Source organism: Malaya genurostris, chromosome 3 (assembly GCF_030247185.1).
Source record: "Malaya genurostris strain Urasoe2022 chromosome 3, Malgen_1.1, whole genome shotgun sequence".
Lineage (NCBI taxonomy): Eukaryota > Metazoa > Arthropoda > Insecta > Diptera > Culicidae > Malaya > Malaya genurostris.
In genome coordinates, this window is record NC_080572.1 from 194,362,734 (window position 1) to 194,381,229 (window position 18,496).

Sequence of the window (18,496 nt, forward strand, 5' to 3'; positions counted from 1 at the left end):
TTGTGCGGTTTCTTTTCATGCGTTTTTTCGTATATTCCCAAACTTCCGTGAATTTTTAACGCAGATGTCCGATGTAACGACGATTTTTGAAGCTACGCGTTTTTTATACGATTTTCCGAAGTTACGCATTTTATTCGCTGATTTTCTGATGTTACGCGAATTGCTGATGTGACACGGTTTTTTATGCGGATTTCCGAAGTTATGCGTTTTTTGTGCGGTACGTGTGAACACAACCCCACCTCCCCCCTCCCAGGTTAACAATTTATTCTCCAAACAAAAAATAATTGGGGGAGAAACTGGGCTTTCGTTTACTGGACATTGTATTCATTCACGGAGTCACTGTTTAGGAAATGGGAAAAATATTACTGCGGACATTGTGAACAGTTATTTGAGTTTGTCAGGGTATTTGTGAAATGAACAATATAAAAAACAAACAGGTTCTCGTATTTCTAAAGAAAATTTATTTGGCAAGCATTTTTTTCTAATACTCAGTTTACCAAGGAATATAACTAATGCTATCCTAACAGCGCGTTGATCACGCTACACTACCTGCAATTTCAATTTCCGCCAAATCGCTAATACCTCATTTCGTCGGGCAACCATTTCCTGTTGTACCGAATCGTTCCAGTACGTGGGTATATTTTAATCCAAAATACTTATCTCGTTCCATTCGGTAGAACCAAACCACTGCATTTCCATACGCAAACGAGATTGCTTCATCTAGCGTTCACCGAATAAAGTGCATCGTACAGTGCGGGTCGTGAGTTAGTGAACTCGAATAATTAAAATCTGTCTCCAGCTCGCTCTTTGCATATAATTTGAATACCATTGTGTTTCTCATTCCGTGAACTGTGCTCGAAAAAAATGCGTATGTTTCATTTGATGTTTTCCAAGGTCGGAGACTCACGAACGCCACTGTACGTATTTTTCGTCCTTCTACCTATCTCACATATTTCAATAGTTCCCTATGCAATATGTATTTCCTCGTTTGAACCGACAAAACTATCCGTAATGTGTATATCTGTCTATGTATAAGTATAACAATCTCTCTACTTGTCAGCACGTTTTTGAATATGCGATTATGTTCTTCAACCTGCTCCCCTTCCCTATTTGGACTGTCCTAGATTTCAGTATGACATTTCGTGCGGATCCGGGAAGGATAGTTCTAGTGATAGTACACACTGCGCCGCTTAGTGTTCAATTTAGATTTACCAGTGGAAATATATTCATCTCACTTTGCAAAAGTTGATGATGGTGTTTCTTGTTCGAGGGCTAGGACTGAGCATTAAATCCTTCTTCACTATTTGAGTGTTTTTTTTTTCGTTTTTGACGAACATACCACAAATATAAACAAAGTCGAGGGCAAACTATGATGAGATGTGCATATTCGTTTCTATCACGAAACATGCAATGGGCTTACCGTAACAGGATACGTATCATGCCTGATTGTTTACGATGAAGCTCTTGTGCCTCTGAATAGTTCGGAATGTTTTCAGCACCGAAGCAGCAAATGCACCGGAATCTAAACAGATTGGATGCTGGTCAAAGTTTAATGATGCAAATGACCAACATCTAACCAACGTCTTTACTAGCTAACAAGTTTAGCAAACTGTTGCTAATTGAAGGAAGTTACTAGAATCGTTCGAGTTCTTGGTGCTAATTTATTTTGAAGACAGAGTGTTTTTCCTTGGGACAATGAGGAACGCATGACTGTTTGTTTTGTAGAGCATTTCGAGTCGCATTTTATAAGCAATTTGAAAAAAGTTTCGTTCAGTTTTAGCCGTAAAAAATAATTTTAATCACTAAAGGTGTTGACAAACTTGTTAGAAAGATGTCTATTTGCACAGTTGGAACACATTAGAAAGCACAAGTGATGATTTCACTGTGATTTAGTACACAGTTCGATTTTTTTATGTGTTTACTTCTTGAAAGAAACCCATAAAGCTCATTTAGAATTGGAACAAACTTTTGCTACGGATTTGAAAGTTCTTGGCGCCCACGTGTCGGGAACTTTGTCAGCTTCACGTATGATTTTTGACATTCCGCAAATCGACTGTACTTTGTAAACAATCAACATGGAAGCCGAAAGAAGGGAAAAAATGGTGCACAGTTATTTGGAAAATCCATTGTGGTCTGCATCTAGGCTAGCTAAAAAGCTGAAATTGCCTAGCAATACCGTATGGCGCGTTATCAAACGGTATAAGGAAAGATTGACGACGATTCGGAAGCCTCAAGCCAATCGTCGGAGTGGAACTGTCGACCGGAAACTGCGTGGTAAGATATTGAAGACGATTAAGAGGAATCCTAATCTGTCGGACCGTGATTTGGCCAGAAAAGTCGGTGCTGCCCATAGTACCGTGAGGAGAACTCGACTCCGGGAAGGAATCAAGTCGTATCGAGCTAGCAAACAGCCAAATCGGACTATAAAACAGAATAGTGTGGTCAAAATTCGTGCTCGAAAACTAACAGATCGGCTGAAAAGCTCGTATCGTTTCTATAAGAGGGCGCCACTAGAATTAAATCCATACCCTTTTCAGTTAGTACCAACCTTCAAAAGATACGTGTATAAATTTGACAGCTGTCTGATTATTAGTTTGTGAGATATTGCATTTTGAGTGAAGCTACTTTTGTTATTGTGAAAAAAATGGAAAAAAAAGAATTTCGTGTGTTGATGAAACACTTTTTGATGAAAAAAAGTGCCGCCGATACCAAAAAATGGCTTGATGAGTGTTATCCAGACTCTGCACCGGGCGAAGCAACAATTCGTAAGTGGTTTGCAAAATTTCGTACTGGTCATATGAGCACCGAAGACGATGAACGCAGTGGACGTCCAAAAGAGGCTGTTACCGATGAAAACGTGAAAAAAATCCACAAAATGATTTTCAATGACCGTAAAGTGAAGTTGATCGAGATAGCTGACACCCTAAAGATATCAAAGGAACGTGTTGGACATATTATTCACGAATATTTGGATATGAGAAAGCTTTGTGCAAAATGGGTGCCGCGTGAGCTCACAATCGATCAAAAACAACAACGAATTGATGATTCTGAGCAGTGTTTGGAGCTGTTATATCGAAATAAAACCGATTTTTTTCGTCGATATATAACAATGGACGAAACATGGCTCCATCACTTCACTCCGGAGTCCAATCGACAGTCAGCTGAGTGGACTGCACGCGATGAACCGAACCCAAAGCGTGGAAAGACTCAACAATCGGCCGGTAAGGTTATGGCGTCTGTATTTTGGGATTCGCATGGTATAATTTTCATCGACTACCTTGAAAAGGGAAAAACCATCACCAGTGACTATTATATAGCGTTATTAGACCGTTTGAAGGACGAAATTTAAAAAAAAAACGGCCTCATTTGAAGAAGAAAAAAGTTTTGTTTCATCAAGACAATGCACCGTGTCACAAGTCGATGAAAACCATGCTGAAATTGAACGAATTGGGCTTCGAATTGCTCCCTCATCCACCGTATTCTACAGATTTGGCCCCCAGTGACTTTTTCCTGTTCTCAGACCTCAAGAGAATGCTCGCTGGTAAAAAATTTAGAAGCAATGAAGAGGTAATCGCTGAAACTGAGGCCTATTTTGAGGCAAAGGACAAATCGTACTACAAAAATGGTATCGAAAAGTTGGAAGATCGCTATAATTGCGGTATCGCCTCTGATGGCAATTATGTTGAATAATAAAAACGAATTTTGGCAAAAAAATGTGTGTTTCTATTAAACGATACGAACTTTTCTGCCGAACTGTTATATGACCAAGTTCGACGGGTGTCTTCTGATGGACGATGAAACTATGTCAAGGCTGACTTCGGGCAAATCCCAGGTCAAAAACTTTACTTGACAATGGCTCGGGGGGATGTTCCAGCCAAATTTAAATTTGTTTTTGCCCACAAACTTGCAAAAAAATTTATGATTTGGCAGGACATTTGCAGCTGTGGCAAAAAAACGAAAGTTTCGTTACAAATAAGACAATGACATCGGAACTGCGCCGAAAAGAGTGTTCTCCAAAAACGAATTTTGCCGTTCATTCGATCCCACGACCATCTCGTAATGTTTTGGCCAGATTTGGCAAGCTGTTATTACAGCAAAGTCGTTCAAGAATAATATGCAGAGAAAAGGGTCCAGTTTGTTCCGAAAAACCTTAACCCACCCAACTGCCCCCAGTTCCGCCCTATTGAGAAATACTGGGCAATCATGAAGAGGAGACTCAAGATAAGGGGAAAGGTTGTCAAAGACATCAATCAATGACGACCTGGTGGAATGCGATAGCTAAAACGATGGACGAAGAAGGTGTGCATCGCCTAATGAGCCGTGTTACAGGAAAAATTCGAGAATTCCTTCGAAACCGTGACGAGTAATTTTATCCGTATTTTTTCTTAAAAGTATGAAGAAAACGCCACATTCGTATTAAAAGATCTTGAATTCAATAATAAATAACTGAAATACAGGCAAATGTCTTTGTTCCAATTCTATCTGAAGCAAGCTTTAAAAGCGTCGCATTTTATATAATTTTATATTCAAGATCGTATAAAATTGTGTGAATTGAAAATTACATGGCTTGAAATTCAATGAAATAAAAAACAAGAATCGATCACAACTGCGCGAATTGAACTGATAATCATTACATTGTAATCTATGTTCGTTTATCAGCTGAGTCACCGAAGTACATATCTGCACAGACAGAAAGAAAGCAGTAAAATTCCATAAAATCAGTTGTACCAAAATGCATGGCGTCCCACAAGATAGTAATATAGGACCCTTGCAATTCGTATTGTTCTTCAACGATGTGGCTCTAAATTTGGAAGCTAAAGCTGTATCTTGTTGTTCGCAATCCATTAGTCGGATGGAGTTAGTTATGAATAAAGTAAATAAATAACAAAATTTAGCACAATTTGAAAAATTACTCTGAAAAATCGACGAAATGGAAAATAAAAACCTGTTAACAACTGGGGTTTGAATCAAGAATCATTAGATTACAAATAGCTAGCCATATGAAAGTGGTAAATGAGCGAAACATGCAAAATTCAATCAGTCCTGACAGAAAATACAGTTGGTTGACAGAACAAAGCGTTTTATTTATTTTAATGTTAAAGTTGCAAGGGAAATTGATTGGAAAAACAAAATTGATGTTGATATGTGAAAAAATTCATCAATTTATGTTAACTTCAAAGAAAAATTACGTATGATACTGATTTCAATCTTCACTTTTTATGACAGCAAAAAATCCCGTTCTATGATAAAGTAGGGTAACGAAGGTAGGTTGACCACTCTAATATGTTTTGGTCTAGCGTACATATTTCTGGATGTAATCAAAATGAAATACATCTTGTCTAAGAATTTGGAAGATTATTCAATTCTTCAACATATTAGGCATGAATACGTACTTGATTTTGATTATAACCGAATATATTTGAGTGGCCAAAAAACCTTCGTTACCCTAGAGTGAGACGCCCCTTTAGGAGAGTTGTCTCTTTTTCGAGCTTAAGGGTATAGAAGTTCTCTGGAGTTGTGTGCGTCAGTGTGAGCTCATCTCGTGAGACTACAACAAAAAGGTAAGTAAAAGTAGCGAATTATATTTTATCTGTAACTATTTTTAACTAACAATATATTCTTGGTTCCGTTACGGCGATAGCAATATTCAAAATATTGAAATATTTGAATTATTTTATTTGAAATTCATCTCAAAACAATAACATAATCTATCTTCGTGACAGATAGAACGATAGTAAAAGTATCACCGAACAAAAACTACAGAACAGATTGATGGAAATATGAAACGCGTGACGTGAAATACGTCTACAGTAAACTTCCATCACTGACACTACCATCTTTTCGTAGGATTTTCTGCTATACTTCAAAATACAAATAAACTGAACAATATCATTGGACTCCAAGACCTCCTGCACGTCCAAGTGCTCTAGATTTATCTCTTTGCTCGACTTCAATGCGACTAGATTGCACCTAAAAAATAGCCTGATTTACACGGTAGCGCTTATTTACCAATCATAATCTCAATTAGAAGTAACAAAGGCATTTCTAATTCAGTTAATATTCCATATTATTGGACATAAAATATTGATTGGATTAAATACTAAAGTAGTATCTCTAGTATTTAAAATTCAATGGAAGAGCTCCCTCCAATTGAAGAATATGACTTCCTCGTTTGTTCGATTCTGGAGGCCGCAGAACAATCCCAAACTAAACGTTTTCCTGAGCCAACGACTAATAGAAGGCCTCCCAACCCCTGGTGGGACAAAGAGTGCTCAGAGGCTGAACTCGCAAAACAAAATGCTTGCAAGACGTTTTTAAAACGGGAGGAGGAACTCATCAGAATTTTGAAAAATTCATGGCTTTAGAAACCAAGTACAAGAACATACTTCGGGCCAAAAAATGTAGCTATTTCGTCGAAGGTTTGTCAAGAGAATCCTCTATGAGCGCTCTTTGGAATACGGCCAGACGAATGAGGAATCGTTACGTAGAAAATGAGACTGAGGAATACTAGAATATCTATGATTTTGCGAGGAAAGTTTGTCCAGCTTCTGTTCCTACGCATAGCATTATTAGGAGGTCTTCTCTAAATAATGGTTCCATTGATAGCCCCTTTTCAATGATGGAATTTTCCATAGCACTCATGTCTTGTAACAATAACGCTCGTGGGTTGGACAGAATTAAATTCAACTTGGTGAAGAATCTGCCCGACCTTTCAAAAAGACGTTTGTTGGAATTGTTCAACAAGTTTCTTGAGCATAATATTGTTCCACCTGACTGGAGGCAAGTGAAAGTTATCGCCATTTTGTTTAAATGAATGTCATGTTATGGAATTTTGGACACAATATTAAATGTTCTTCGACGTAAATCTGCGTGAACTGCGATGCTCCATTTATGTGCATCTAATGAGATGAAAAATTACAGGGTTTTTTCGAAGTGTGTACGAACCCGTTCGAGCTTCCCGACCTGTATCCCGATAGCTGTCGACTGATCGAAATCAACTCATTGGAACGATACAGAAAAGTTCAGCTAGCTATTTTCGTGGTAAAAATGATCAACTAAGCTGGTAAAGACAAATTCTTCGGACGTGAAAAACTCATCATTACATTAAAAAGCTGAACATAGCCAAAACCATTTTTGCCAAATAAAGAACTTCATTGGATTTATTTTTTCCCTGGAAATATCTCGAACTGGACACGTATTGCGCAATTTGAAAAATAATAATTCCGTTAAAACTGGCAAAGGGTGTGTGCAAGTGCTTTGTTATGGACGCTCACAGACGAGTTATTGCCTGTACCACAAGTGCTGCCATGAATGCACCGTTGAATGTGCTAACCATCACAACTGTCTAAGTTTATTCGTTTTTCCTCATCCACCCAAAGTAACACAAAACAGTGTGTTTTATACACGTAGCTAAGAAATCCACATGTCATTTTACTACACACTTAGAAAAAATATGAATTGCTTCAGCTTCTGAACGGAAAAATATGAATGCCTCTTCAGCTTCTGAACGGACATATACGAGTGTGACCAATTTCATACTGTTACAATAAATCCAACGCGTAGTTCATGCATTTTGATAGACGCTGAAGTTTTTGTTTAATATCTAAGACCTACAACTTACAAGACCAACAAACTGTAAAAGCTCGGAGCCCAGATTATTTACGTTTTATGTATCGTCGCTTCGAACAAAAAATCGAAATTTTAAACACTACTTAAATTTAGAAACAGACTCTAGAAATTATTTCTTTCAATCACCCTCTAATTCCGGAATCGGAAGTCATGCCCGGATTAAAACCAATTGCATTCTAGGGCATCGTAATTGAATTGAATCTATGGTTGTAAGAATTGGTTCAATCATTTCTGAGAGAGACCAAAAATAGTTTTGAAAAACTGGCTTGATTTTGAAAACAAAATAGAAAAAGGGATTAAAAAGTACTTTGGTACTGATGAATTGTTTATGCAGTTGATACAAACCAATTGAAAAAAACAAATATTTGCTTAAAAATCGCATTGTATTCAAAATCCGCATAAAAATACACTTGAAAAAAAGCTCATATAAACGTCCGTTTACTTCTAACAGCTGACGCATTAAAATTTACGGAATTTTTGACTAACACAATTGTTTGCCTTTCTCACATGGAAAGCATTTGAACCGAGGCATGGAAAGCCGAGTGATAGATACCATTCGACTCAGTTTATCGGGTACGCAAAATATCTGTGTGTGTATGGGCTGGCGTATCAAGAGGCGAAATCACCTGAAGATCTACAAGAAGCAGAAAATCTCGAAACAAAGTGTAGAACAACAGAAGCGAGCAGCAACAAGGGCCCGGAAATTTTATTTGCGTCTTTTGCAGTGTCCGGATGCATGCGTTTTGATGGACGATGAGACTTATGTAAAGGAGGACTCAAAAACCCTTTCAGGTCCACAATACTTTACTGTCGTCTTTGGGAAGGATAAGAGCGATGCGGACAGGTCGATTCAAGTGGAGAAACTCGGTCGAAAGGTACTGGTATGGAAAGCAATATATTCCTGTGGTTTTAAGTCAACCATTTTTTACACTACCGGAACTATAAATGCAGAAATCTACCGATCTGAGTGTTTCCAGAAGAGATTGCTGCCTTTATATAAGAAGCATAGTACACCTCCACTGTTTAGGCTGGTGTTAGCGTCGTCTCAATATACCAAAACCACTCTCAATTGGCTTGAGGAAAAGGGTATACATTTCGTTGAGAAATATATCAACCCACCAAATTAGCCTCAGCTTCGACCCATCGAACGTTACTGGACAATCGTGAAGAGGGTCTTTAAGAAGACTGGTTAGGCAGCTGGGAACATGCAGGAGTTAAAAAAAAATTGGGCTCAAGCGTATAAAAAATGTGATGCAACACTTGTCCGGAACTTGATGAAGAGCGCTCGATCAAAAGATCGAAAAATTCACGAAGGAATAACCTAAATTTCATCCGGTTTTCATTATGCTCAAGTTTAATCTCGTACAATAAAGGATCAATTATTAGTTTGAATAAAATATCGTTTTTATCATAGTTTGAAAGAAAAATTTGTTTGCTTATTTTCGATATACTCCTTACGTCAGAAATTAAGCTAAATCCACCAAAAGGTTAAAGATAGGGTTTAATGAAATGTTTAAAAAAGGCTATGACGATGCACAGTGGGAAAAAATCTATGAAAACCCGCAAAGAATTCATGAACTGAATGAGCTAGATCAACAAACTAGAGCGTTTATAATGTAAAAATGTCTAAGGAATTTAATGGAATGGTTTACAATGGCCGCACGATCCTGCTCAATTTACCCGAAATGTACAGCAGTTTTGGGGTTTCCTATAACATTTGCTCTATAACTTGAAAAGAAGTCGAATGCGGTGTTTTGGAATAACCAACTTTCATGTAAAATAAGTCGAGAGAATCAATTAGAAGAACCCACACCGGCTGCACGAAACGTTTTGGTGGCTATTTTACTCCAATTCTTCCATTTCATGAGATCCTTACTGTAAATCGTCCTTCAATCTTGGTAAAACTCCTTGCAAGTTTGCTAAATCTAGTTTATCTTATGTAAAAATGTCCAAGGAAATACCGCACTCGACTTCTTTTCAAGTTACAGAGCGAATGTTATAGGAAACCCAGAAACTGCTGTACATTTGGGGTAAATCGAGCAGGATGACGATTCGTGCGGCCATAAAAAACCATTCCATAGAATTTTTTGGATTTTTTTTACATAAGAAACACTTTTGTTTGTTGCTTTTTTCCATGGTTCCCGATTTCTTTGTGGATATCCTTGGTTTTTTTCCCACTGTGCGATGGTAGAAAAAATATAGGCAATATGAATTAATAAGAAATCTGTTATAAATACGACTCACCCACATTATATTAAGTTTGAAAATAAAAATCCTTTCAAGAAAATAAGATTCTTATTTGAATGAACTCAAAAAACATCCGAAAGCTACAGAAAATCAAAATTTTCATTAAATCATCCTCTGTTTTTCGGGACACTACACTTTTTTCCTTGAAAAGTTTGCGAACAAGAGCAAAGTCTTGGTATTGCATTTCTTTTGTTTTAATGCTGCTGCAATTCTACTGACACTAAGAATCATTCCTGGTCGAGGCTCGAGTATACGACAACTTGAACTTGTAATACCAGCGTCCGATGCATTGAACCGCCAACTCGGGTTCTTGTGTATTTATAACAATTCTCAAAAATCAGTCTTTTTTAAAAGACTACAATTTCATTATCCTTTATTCTTCCAAGTTAACCTTAAGGGCGAACAACTTCATCAGCACCATCATGAACAATACATAAAGACATACAAATATAAAATTTAAGAAAAAAATATGACTTCCAGTACCAGTAATTGGTATCAATTTGCGATAGTTTGGCATTGCAATCAAGGCTCGATTTTTTTTAATTTCAAAGCGCTAGATAAAACGACGGACGTGAATGGATTCTTTCATCTCAATTGAACTGAGAGTTTTTGTAACTTTCAGGTACCAAATTACTTGGCACCGGATCATTGCCTAAGCACGAACAAACTACTGGTATCATTTTCTAGCACGAACCACTTTTCACAAATAAGCAATATTTTAGGACTACTCCGCTGCATATTCAAAACATTCATGAAAGGAATTATTAAATGACTTTCAGTGGACCAAAAAAATGAGATGCATATTTCTTTCTCTTTCTACACTCATTAGAGCTGAAGCGCAAATTTGGACAATAAAGATAACAAACATTTGGCTGTTTATCGATTCAAACAACATAAGGTGAACATAGATAACGTATCAAATCAGTAACACACCTCTACTACTGTTGGTGCACTCATCTTATCAACCCGCCCACGAACGTGTTTACGTGCATCATTCACCGAAGATTGATAAATTGCTCACTCACTAGCCCCCAGATTAGGTAGTACGTTTATTACAAAGTTAAATTGAGCTTAAGGAAATCACAAAAACAAATACTAGAAGGTACCTCAAACAGTGAAAGAGAAAGAACCGTCGCTCAGTGCCTGATGGTTCAGATATGGTATGACAAGTTTGAAACCGTTCCATGAATGAGAATGTGCTATTTATGATGAGTTTACGACGAATGCCACACCGGTAGCTGGATGAATGCTACGTGACGTTGGTTGTACAGAGTTTTGTGAGGTCCTGGAAAACGATACAGATGGGTCCTAGTGTAGTGTTGTGCCCGAGCTAAATGTCACTCGCATTGGTCGCAATGTGTGTTGGTGTGTTTGTGTTCATGTTCCTATGCCGCGACCGGTTTAATTGCTGGCTGGGAAAACCACATTTTCCCAACTTAGTCACGCTCTGGTGTTTCTTTTCGTGGTTCATGGGAGCCCTGTCCCTGTCATGGTGAATATTTCAGCGGAACCTGTTTTTTTGTTGTTGTTGTTTTCATTCAAGCATAAAATAGAACTACAGTTCTGACCTAGCAATTGATTCGGTTTATTTTGTTTGTGTGGTGTTTAAAAATCGTTTTTCATTTGCTCACTTCGAATCTGTAAATATTTTCCTACTGAAACACTCCATCACTTATCGTTTTATTTTTTATTGAATCCTGCTTCGAGTAGAAGTGCACTCAGTTCATACAAAAAGAAGCCTATTATATGTATATATACAATCACACGCTATCGAATTGTGAATCCCGATCTCAATTGACCGGAAATATAATTTTTCCCGGCCTTCACACACTCGGTACCCTCGGTTCAGCTCTCGTATCACGGACACGATTCAAATATGTATGTATATAAGTCACTTCAGTGATGTGTTTTTCGTTTCGCCTCTCCGCCATCGACTTTGCATTTCGAAATCAAATCAAAATTGTATATTCTGTCCAAACAACGGTTCGATTGGCTCGATTGTTGTATTCAACATCGTAGTCCCAATATCCTGTCCAGTTCTGTGCGCCGTCCGCCGGCGATAGCCGCCGGAATGGTGTTCCAATCCGAGAAACGGAATCTCACTCAGCCTCCGGATACATCACAAGCATTTCCTAATTCATTCATCCACAAGCGGCGTTTGCCGGTATTCAGCTCGATTGGCCGTGCGACCCCCGACCGAACGGACCCGGACTGCGCCAGAGACCAGAGACAGGTGGGACAGAATATACCCTAACGAACGGAATCAGTTTATTATGTCCGATGAACCCGCTTCAAAAGTTCGCTACCACCATCGTGGCGATGTTGGCTCTTCCGCTGGCGACGTCGGTGCTGATGGTGCTGGCTGAGGAATGCGGTGTTTTCCGAATCTACCGGTGATGATCTGCTGGAGACGCCTGCAGCACCGGCAGCTGCATTGCCGTTGGCGTCGTTTCTGCTCTTGCTGCCTGATGGATCCGTTGTCTTCCGAGGTTGACAGTTTTTGCTCTGGGAATGATAAACAAAAATAAAGAGGAAATTGTATTTTGCTTTCTGTAATTCAATCATGCACGATTCTCGACAGTGTGTTTGCCTGGGGCGAAACTGGGTTCGGGGAGCAACAAAACAGTGACCCTTTAGGATTGTATCAGTAAAATTGTTTCTTTGCTTTGTAAAGATTGATATCAATAGATCTTATTGAATTGAATATATTGTGCTATCCGAAAACTGGGACTTATGAATATTCCATGAAGACGAATCTCGCGCCAAATCGAACAAAGTTTAGCAGTACTCTCTCGGATTTTAATGAAACTCTTCGAAAAATTGCTAAAATTTCGTATCAACTTTTTTACAAATGGCTTTAGTCGAATAATAGCAAATATCCCAGCAAAGTATTATACAAAGCAAAGCCTTGGTATTACATTCCTGTAGCGGAATTTGACCTTCTGTTTCAACAGACTTCGCAGCCGATTCAGAGTGTACAGAACCATTGCATGGCTAGTGCTACGATTCTACTGACACTACGAATCCTTCCAGGGCGGAACTCGAACATACGACAACTGGTTTGTAAGACCAGCGCCCTATGCATTGAACCGCCAAACCAGGACCTTAGTATTATACTAAAACCTTAATTTACGCGAACTTAACATTCCGTATACCAAGAGGGTAAAAAAAGTGGGAATTTTGACTAATTTTGACTGACTATATCTTAGCCATTTTTGGACCGATTTCAGAACTAAAAAAATCTAATGGTAAAAACGACCGTTCGAAAGATAAATTCTCTCGGAATAAAATCCCCTTGAAACGATGGAAAACCGAATATTCTGCTCGAAGTTATTATAAAAAGTTCCAACTAAAGTCTGTTTAAAAAAAGACGGGTGGGTAATGTCAGAGACATAACTGGATGTCGTGAATACGAAAACAACTGATATGTTCCTTAACACTTCCGAATATCAATTAGTTGATCAATTGTATGAATTATGCAAGCATTCCCTTTTTCACATTTTTCGCAAAAACAAAGAAGGCTTCACCATATCTCGATTACTGTGAATTTCATACAGCGAAAAGTACACAAATCGAACAAAACTGTTCTAGATTTGCACTAAACTGAGGATATTTCCCTTCGATTTGCGAACAACAAATCCTAATTGTTCTTTAAAAAACTTTTAGAGGCATTAGAACGACTGATTTTGTGTAATGCTCTCCACCGTTGCTTTTTCATCAATGCAAATGACTGGCAGTTGTGACGTAATCGCTCTTGTCGGAAGCGAAACTAGCTTTGCAAACGACACAAAATACATCTAATCGTAGTGGCGATAGAATCCAAACTGATCCAACTTTTGTTGAGAGATTTATTTTTACCTGATTTCGTTTGTAGCTTTTTCACTAATGGGCGGTCCTAACGGCTATAAAAATAGAGCATATAGAATTTCGATTTCGATTATTTCATTTTGGATTTGCATTTCATTGAAAGAAACTATCCGGATGCTGTACGGGATTCATTCCTGCCTTTCAGAATGACCAAATTGTTGAACTCACTACGATATTAAACACTGTTCGGAACAATTTCCTCGAACGATTTGTTGTACAGCAGCAGATATTTTGTTCTCTTCCTCAGAACGCGTTCTGATTGGCTGGTGTTGACATGGGTCAAATGAGACAGGTTTTTCAATAGTGTACTATTGAAATACTTCAATGCTTTTTCTGTACACACTTAAGTTGAAAAATTTCGATTCTATTGGTAGTTAGATTATATAAATCCTTTCACAGATCACTGAGCTATGAGCTTTAGAATACGAGAAAGCTCCTTATGAATTATCCTCTTTGATACTCGTTTATACCGAACATTTCAAAAAGGTTTAATTTTGAATTATTTAAGATTATGTCACCCAACTGAATATTTTATCATAAAATTGTGATCATATGTCCGATGGCATGTAGCAAAAATTATGTTGATTCGTTAGATACAACAAGAGATATTTAGATATTTACGATCAAAAACTTATCACTTTCTCAGAGGGTAAATTTTGAAAAGGCACCCCATAGTAAAGTAAGTCGTATTCACGACAAAAGTCGGTACGCTTACTTTGGCTGGCCATATCTCAGCTGTTAGAAGTCCGGTTTTAAATTTTTTTACCATTAGACAGATACGTCTATCACAACATAAATGGAACAGAAAATTTTTCAATTTACAATTAATGAAAGTTATGATCAGAAACGTAACCAAAAGTCCAAGCATAAATTAAACTTCGTATTTTCTACATATCTTCAAATTCCAAACGACGACATATGCTTTTTTATATACCAATAGATTGCATTTGACATCAGCTATATGTTTTAGAAGAAATCAATATCAACTTTACTGAAAATGTCTCAAAAAATTCGATATTTTCACAGAAATTTTAGAATATTAGAAGTATTCGAAGAATGCTAAATACAGCTAAGCATTTTTGTACACCAATCGATTGAATTTGATACCAGCTATAATGTACGGGAAAGAATAGTTTCAAATTTACTTAAGAAAATCCAACGATTAGATATTTCACAGAAAGTTTAAAATTACAATAAAATTAAACCTGTTTGACACTTAGCATGAAATTCATTTCCAACATTTAGGCATTGTTGATCACCAATCGATTGAATATTGTTTCAATTAAAATTTTTAACAGGAAATTCAAAATTTTTTTTGGCCGTACAGATGTAAACTGAAGTTAAAATGGTTATGTGCACCTAGCATAAATTCTGGGGTAAAAGCAAGCTTTTTTTCCCCTTCAAATTACCACAATCTGTACAGTCAGTAAGCCGAAACTTGTTTCGTTCGAGACGTCAGTTTAGACGTTACACTTCTTGTGTAATAAAAAAGTGTCTTGCAAATAGCATTAGCTTTACGTCTGCTCAGCGGATTATGTTGATCCGGGGGTTTGCGTCAGCAGTTCAACTTATTCTGCTGACGCACTGATGAGTCGAACACGAAACGTAAACTTAAGTTAAAATGGTTATGTGCACCTAACATAAATTTGGGGGTAGCAAGCTTTTTTCCCCTTCAAATTACCATATTCAGATGGTTTTCATTTAAGTTACTCACCCCCGACTTAGCGCGCAAATTATACTATTGAACTATAAAAATATTGAAAAAATGCCCAACCGAGTTCAACACTACAAAAATCAATGCTAAACATTGAGAGTCGAAAGTCGGAGATCCGCGTAACTTCGGAAATTCGCGTAATAAAAACCGCGTGGAAAATGACCAGTGTACAAAAATAACCTGATTTTCAGATTTAAAAATCTGGGAAAAGTAGCTTAATTTACTCATAAATGATTTATTTTGATGTAAAATCTAGAGTGATACCAAAACTGTAAGTGCTATTAAAAAAAATCGAAAATATTGAACATTTTTTTTTTCACTTGAAATACATTTTGAAAAATTCTGAGAAAAATCAGAATGGTTTCCCATAATTCCTAAAATATTCCTGATTTTTTTCAATTTTTTTGCTAAAGAGGTTTTTGAAAAATGTGAATAAAATGAAAATCAGAAGAACCACCCTAGCTCCACCAATGTGGCAGTTAAAGAGTTAAATATTTATCAAAATCATATCCAATATATCCGTTTCAAATAGCGTATATCGATTTTTGCCTTTCTCATATAGAAAGGTTATGCAATCACTTGAAAAACCGACCAGTGTCATGTACCATTCGACTCAGTTCATCGAGCTGAGCAATGTCTGTGTGTGTGTGTATGCGTCAAATAATCTCACTAGGTTTTCTCGGAGATGGCTGAACCGATTTTGACAAACTTAGATTCAAATAAAAGGTCTTCCAGTCCCATACGGAATTCCTGAATTTCATCCGGATCCGACTTCCGGTTCCGGAATGATAGGGTAGAGTGTGTTCAATATTGTACACCGTCACTTAAACCGGCGAAACAAAACACGTAAAAAAATTTCTAAACTGGTCTCAAAACTACACAAATCGATAGTCATTATCAGTAGGCAACTAAACAAACCGATTCCGGCTATCCTGGTTCCCGGTATCCGGTTCCGAAAGTACCGGAAATAGTGGTCATATATACCAAAATGGATCTCACTCACTTTTCTCAGCGATGATTTGACCGATTTCCACAAACTTAGATTCAAATGAAAGTTCTTCCGATCCTATACGAAATTCCTGAATTTCGTCCAGATCCGACTTCCGAATCCTGAGTTTTAGGGTGCGTACTAGAAGAGTTTGTGTGTCATGTTAGTTGGTGGCCGTACGAACCGACTTCGATTATACCGGTTCTCGGGTTCCGGTGCCGGAAGTGTCGTTCTCTTAAGGATGGCTTACGCAATCAAAGCACTGTTTTATTTTGTATGTTATGCATAAACAATCACTTGGTTTCTTTTAAAAATCGAAGAGAAAATTTTGAATAGAATACCACAATATTATATGCACATGAGAAAGGCATCATTACACCACTAGGTGGATTAAAACAGGTTTTCTGTTTGGAAGCAGTTTTTATATGAAAAAACGACTACACGCTTTTCATTTTTTTCCAGATTTTGTTTTCTATTCTCAAAAGTCTAACACAGAAACGATTTTTGACCAAATCATAGTTTTGTGTAGTTTGGAAATAGCTAAAGTTTACTTTCAGGATGCCCCGTGCCAGACCCAGTCCCAGTCCCAGTCCCAGTCCCAGTCCCAGTCCCAGTCCCAGTCCCAGTCCCAGTCCCAGTCCCAGTCCCAGTCCCAGTCCCAGTCCCAGTCCCAGTCCCAGTCCCAGTCCCAGTCCCAGTCCCAGTCCCAGTCCCAGTCCCAGTCCCAGTCCCAGTCCCAGTCCCAGTCCCAGTCCCAGTCCCAGTCCCAGTCCCAGTCCCAGTCCCAGTCCCAGTCCCAGTCCCAGTCCCAGTCCCAGTCCCAGTCCCAGTCCCAGTCCCAGTCCCAGTCCCAGTCCCAGTCCCAGTCCCAGTCCCAGTCCCAGTCCCAGTCCCAGTCCCAGTCCCAGTCCCAGTCCCAGTCCCAGTCCCAGTCCCAGTCCCAGTCCCAGTCCCAGTCCCAGTCCCAGTCCCAGTCCCAGTCCCAGTCCCAGTCCCAGTCCCAGTCCCAGTCCCAGTCCCAGTCCCAGTCCCAGTCCCAGTCCCAGTCCCAGTCCCAGTCCCAGTCCCAGTCCCAGTCCCAGTCCCAGTCCCAGTCCCAGTCCCAGTCCCAGTCCCAGTCCCAGTCCCAGTCCCAGTCCCAGTCCCAGTCCCAGTCCCAGTCCCAGTCCCAGTCCCAGTCCCAGTCCCAGTCCCAGTCCCAGTCCCAGTCCCAGTCCCAGTCCCAGTCCCAGTCCCAGTCCCAGTCCCAGTCCCAGTCCCAGTCCCAGTCCCAGTCCCAGTCCCAGTCCCAGTCCCAGTCCCAGTCCCAGTCCCAGTCCCATCGCCGCGGGGACGTTTGGGTATCTTTGCACGATTATACCAACTAACGAAATTTCTTTTCACAGAGTGATTCCCCAGCATCAATAGGTTCAAGCGGCAAACCAATAAATTAGAACCAGAAAATTAAAGTTATGACCCATAACATCGAATTTTTTATTCTCCGTTAATTAACATTTCACACCTGTCACTGATTAGCGTTCAGTGAGTGAGAAGGCAATAACCAGGAAATAAAAATTGACGATGGCAATAATCAACAATGTGTCGCACCAAATTAACTTCCATCCGTTGGAATCGTTATTCGACAGAAAATCCCCTCTTGCATTACGTAACCGAATTCTTAGCAGTTTATCACAGTCGAATTCCTCAGCTGCCGGTAACCCAATCCTGACGATCCTAATGGAACGGGAAAATATCTAAACTACACACGTCACGCGTTATAAATTTTCACCAAAACAGAATCGCTGCGAAGATTTTGGTCACGCTCGAGCGATTCGACTGAAATCAAACGCAAACGCGCGATCGTGAAATCAGCCCGAATCACCAAAACCACCGGAAATGCTATCTTGATGTAGAAGTTTCATGAAAATAAACTTCCCCAGGTGGAACGCGAACAAACGAAACAAGAAACGAACAGAAACAAAGAATTGTTCTCAATTTCTAACACTCAGAAAATTTTCAGTTTGTGTGAAAAGCAGCAATATCTATTTTCTTGATGTTTAACCGTTTCTAGC

The 18,496-nt window shown here is 38.8% G+C and overlaps 1 protein-coding gene across 4 annotated transcripts in view; it reads right to left on the reverse strand.

Annotated features, from left to right (window-relative positions):
* Positions 1 to 438: 438 nt before the first annotated feature.
* LOC131435937 (uncharacterized) overlaps positions 439 to 18,496 on the reverse strand; it is a 316,170-nt gene continuing 298,112 nt past the window's right edge. For all 4 annotated transcript variants that reach the window (XM_058604244.1, XM_058604242.1, XM_058604245.1 and 1 more), the window contains one exon: positions 439 to 12,381. In XM_058604244.1, the coding sequence (XP_058460227.1) occupies positions 12,148 to 12,381 (234 nt within the window). In that variant the 3' untranslated portion in view covers positions 439 to 12,147. The remainder of the gene's footprint in view (positions 12,382 to 18,496) is intronic.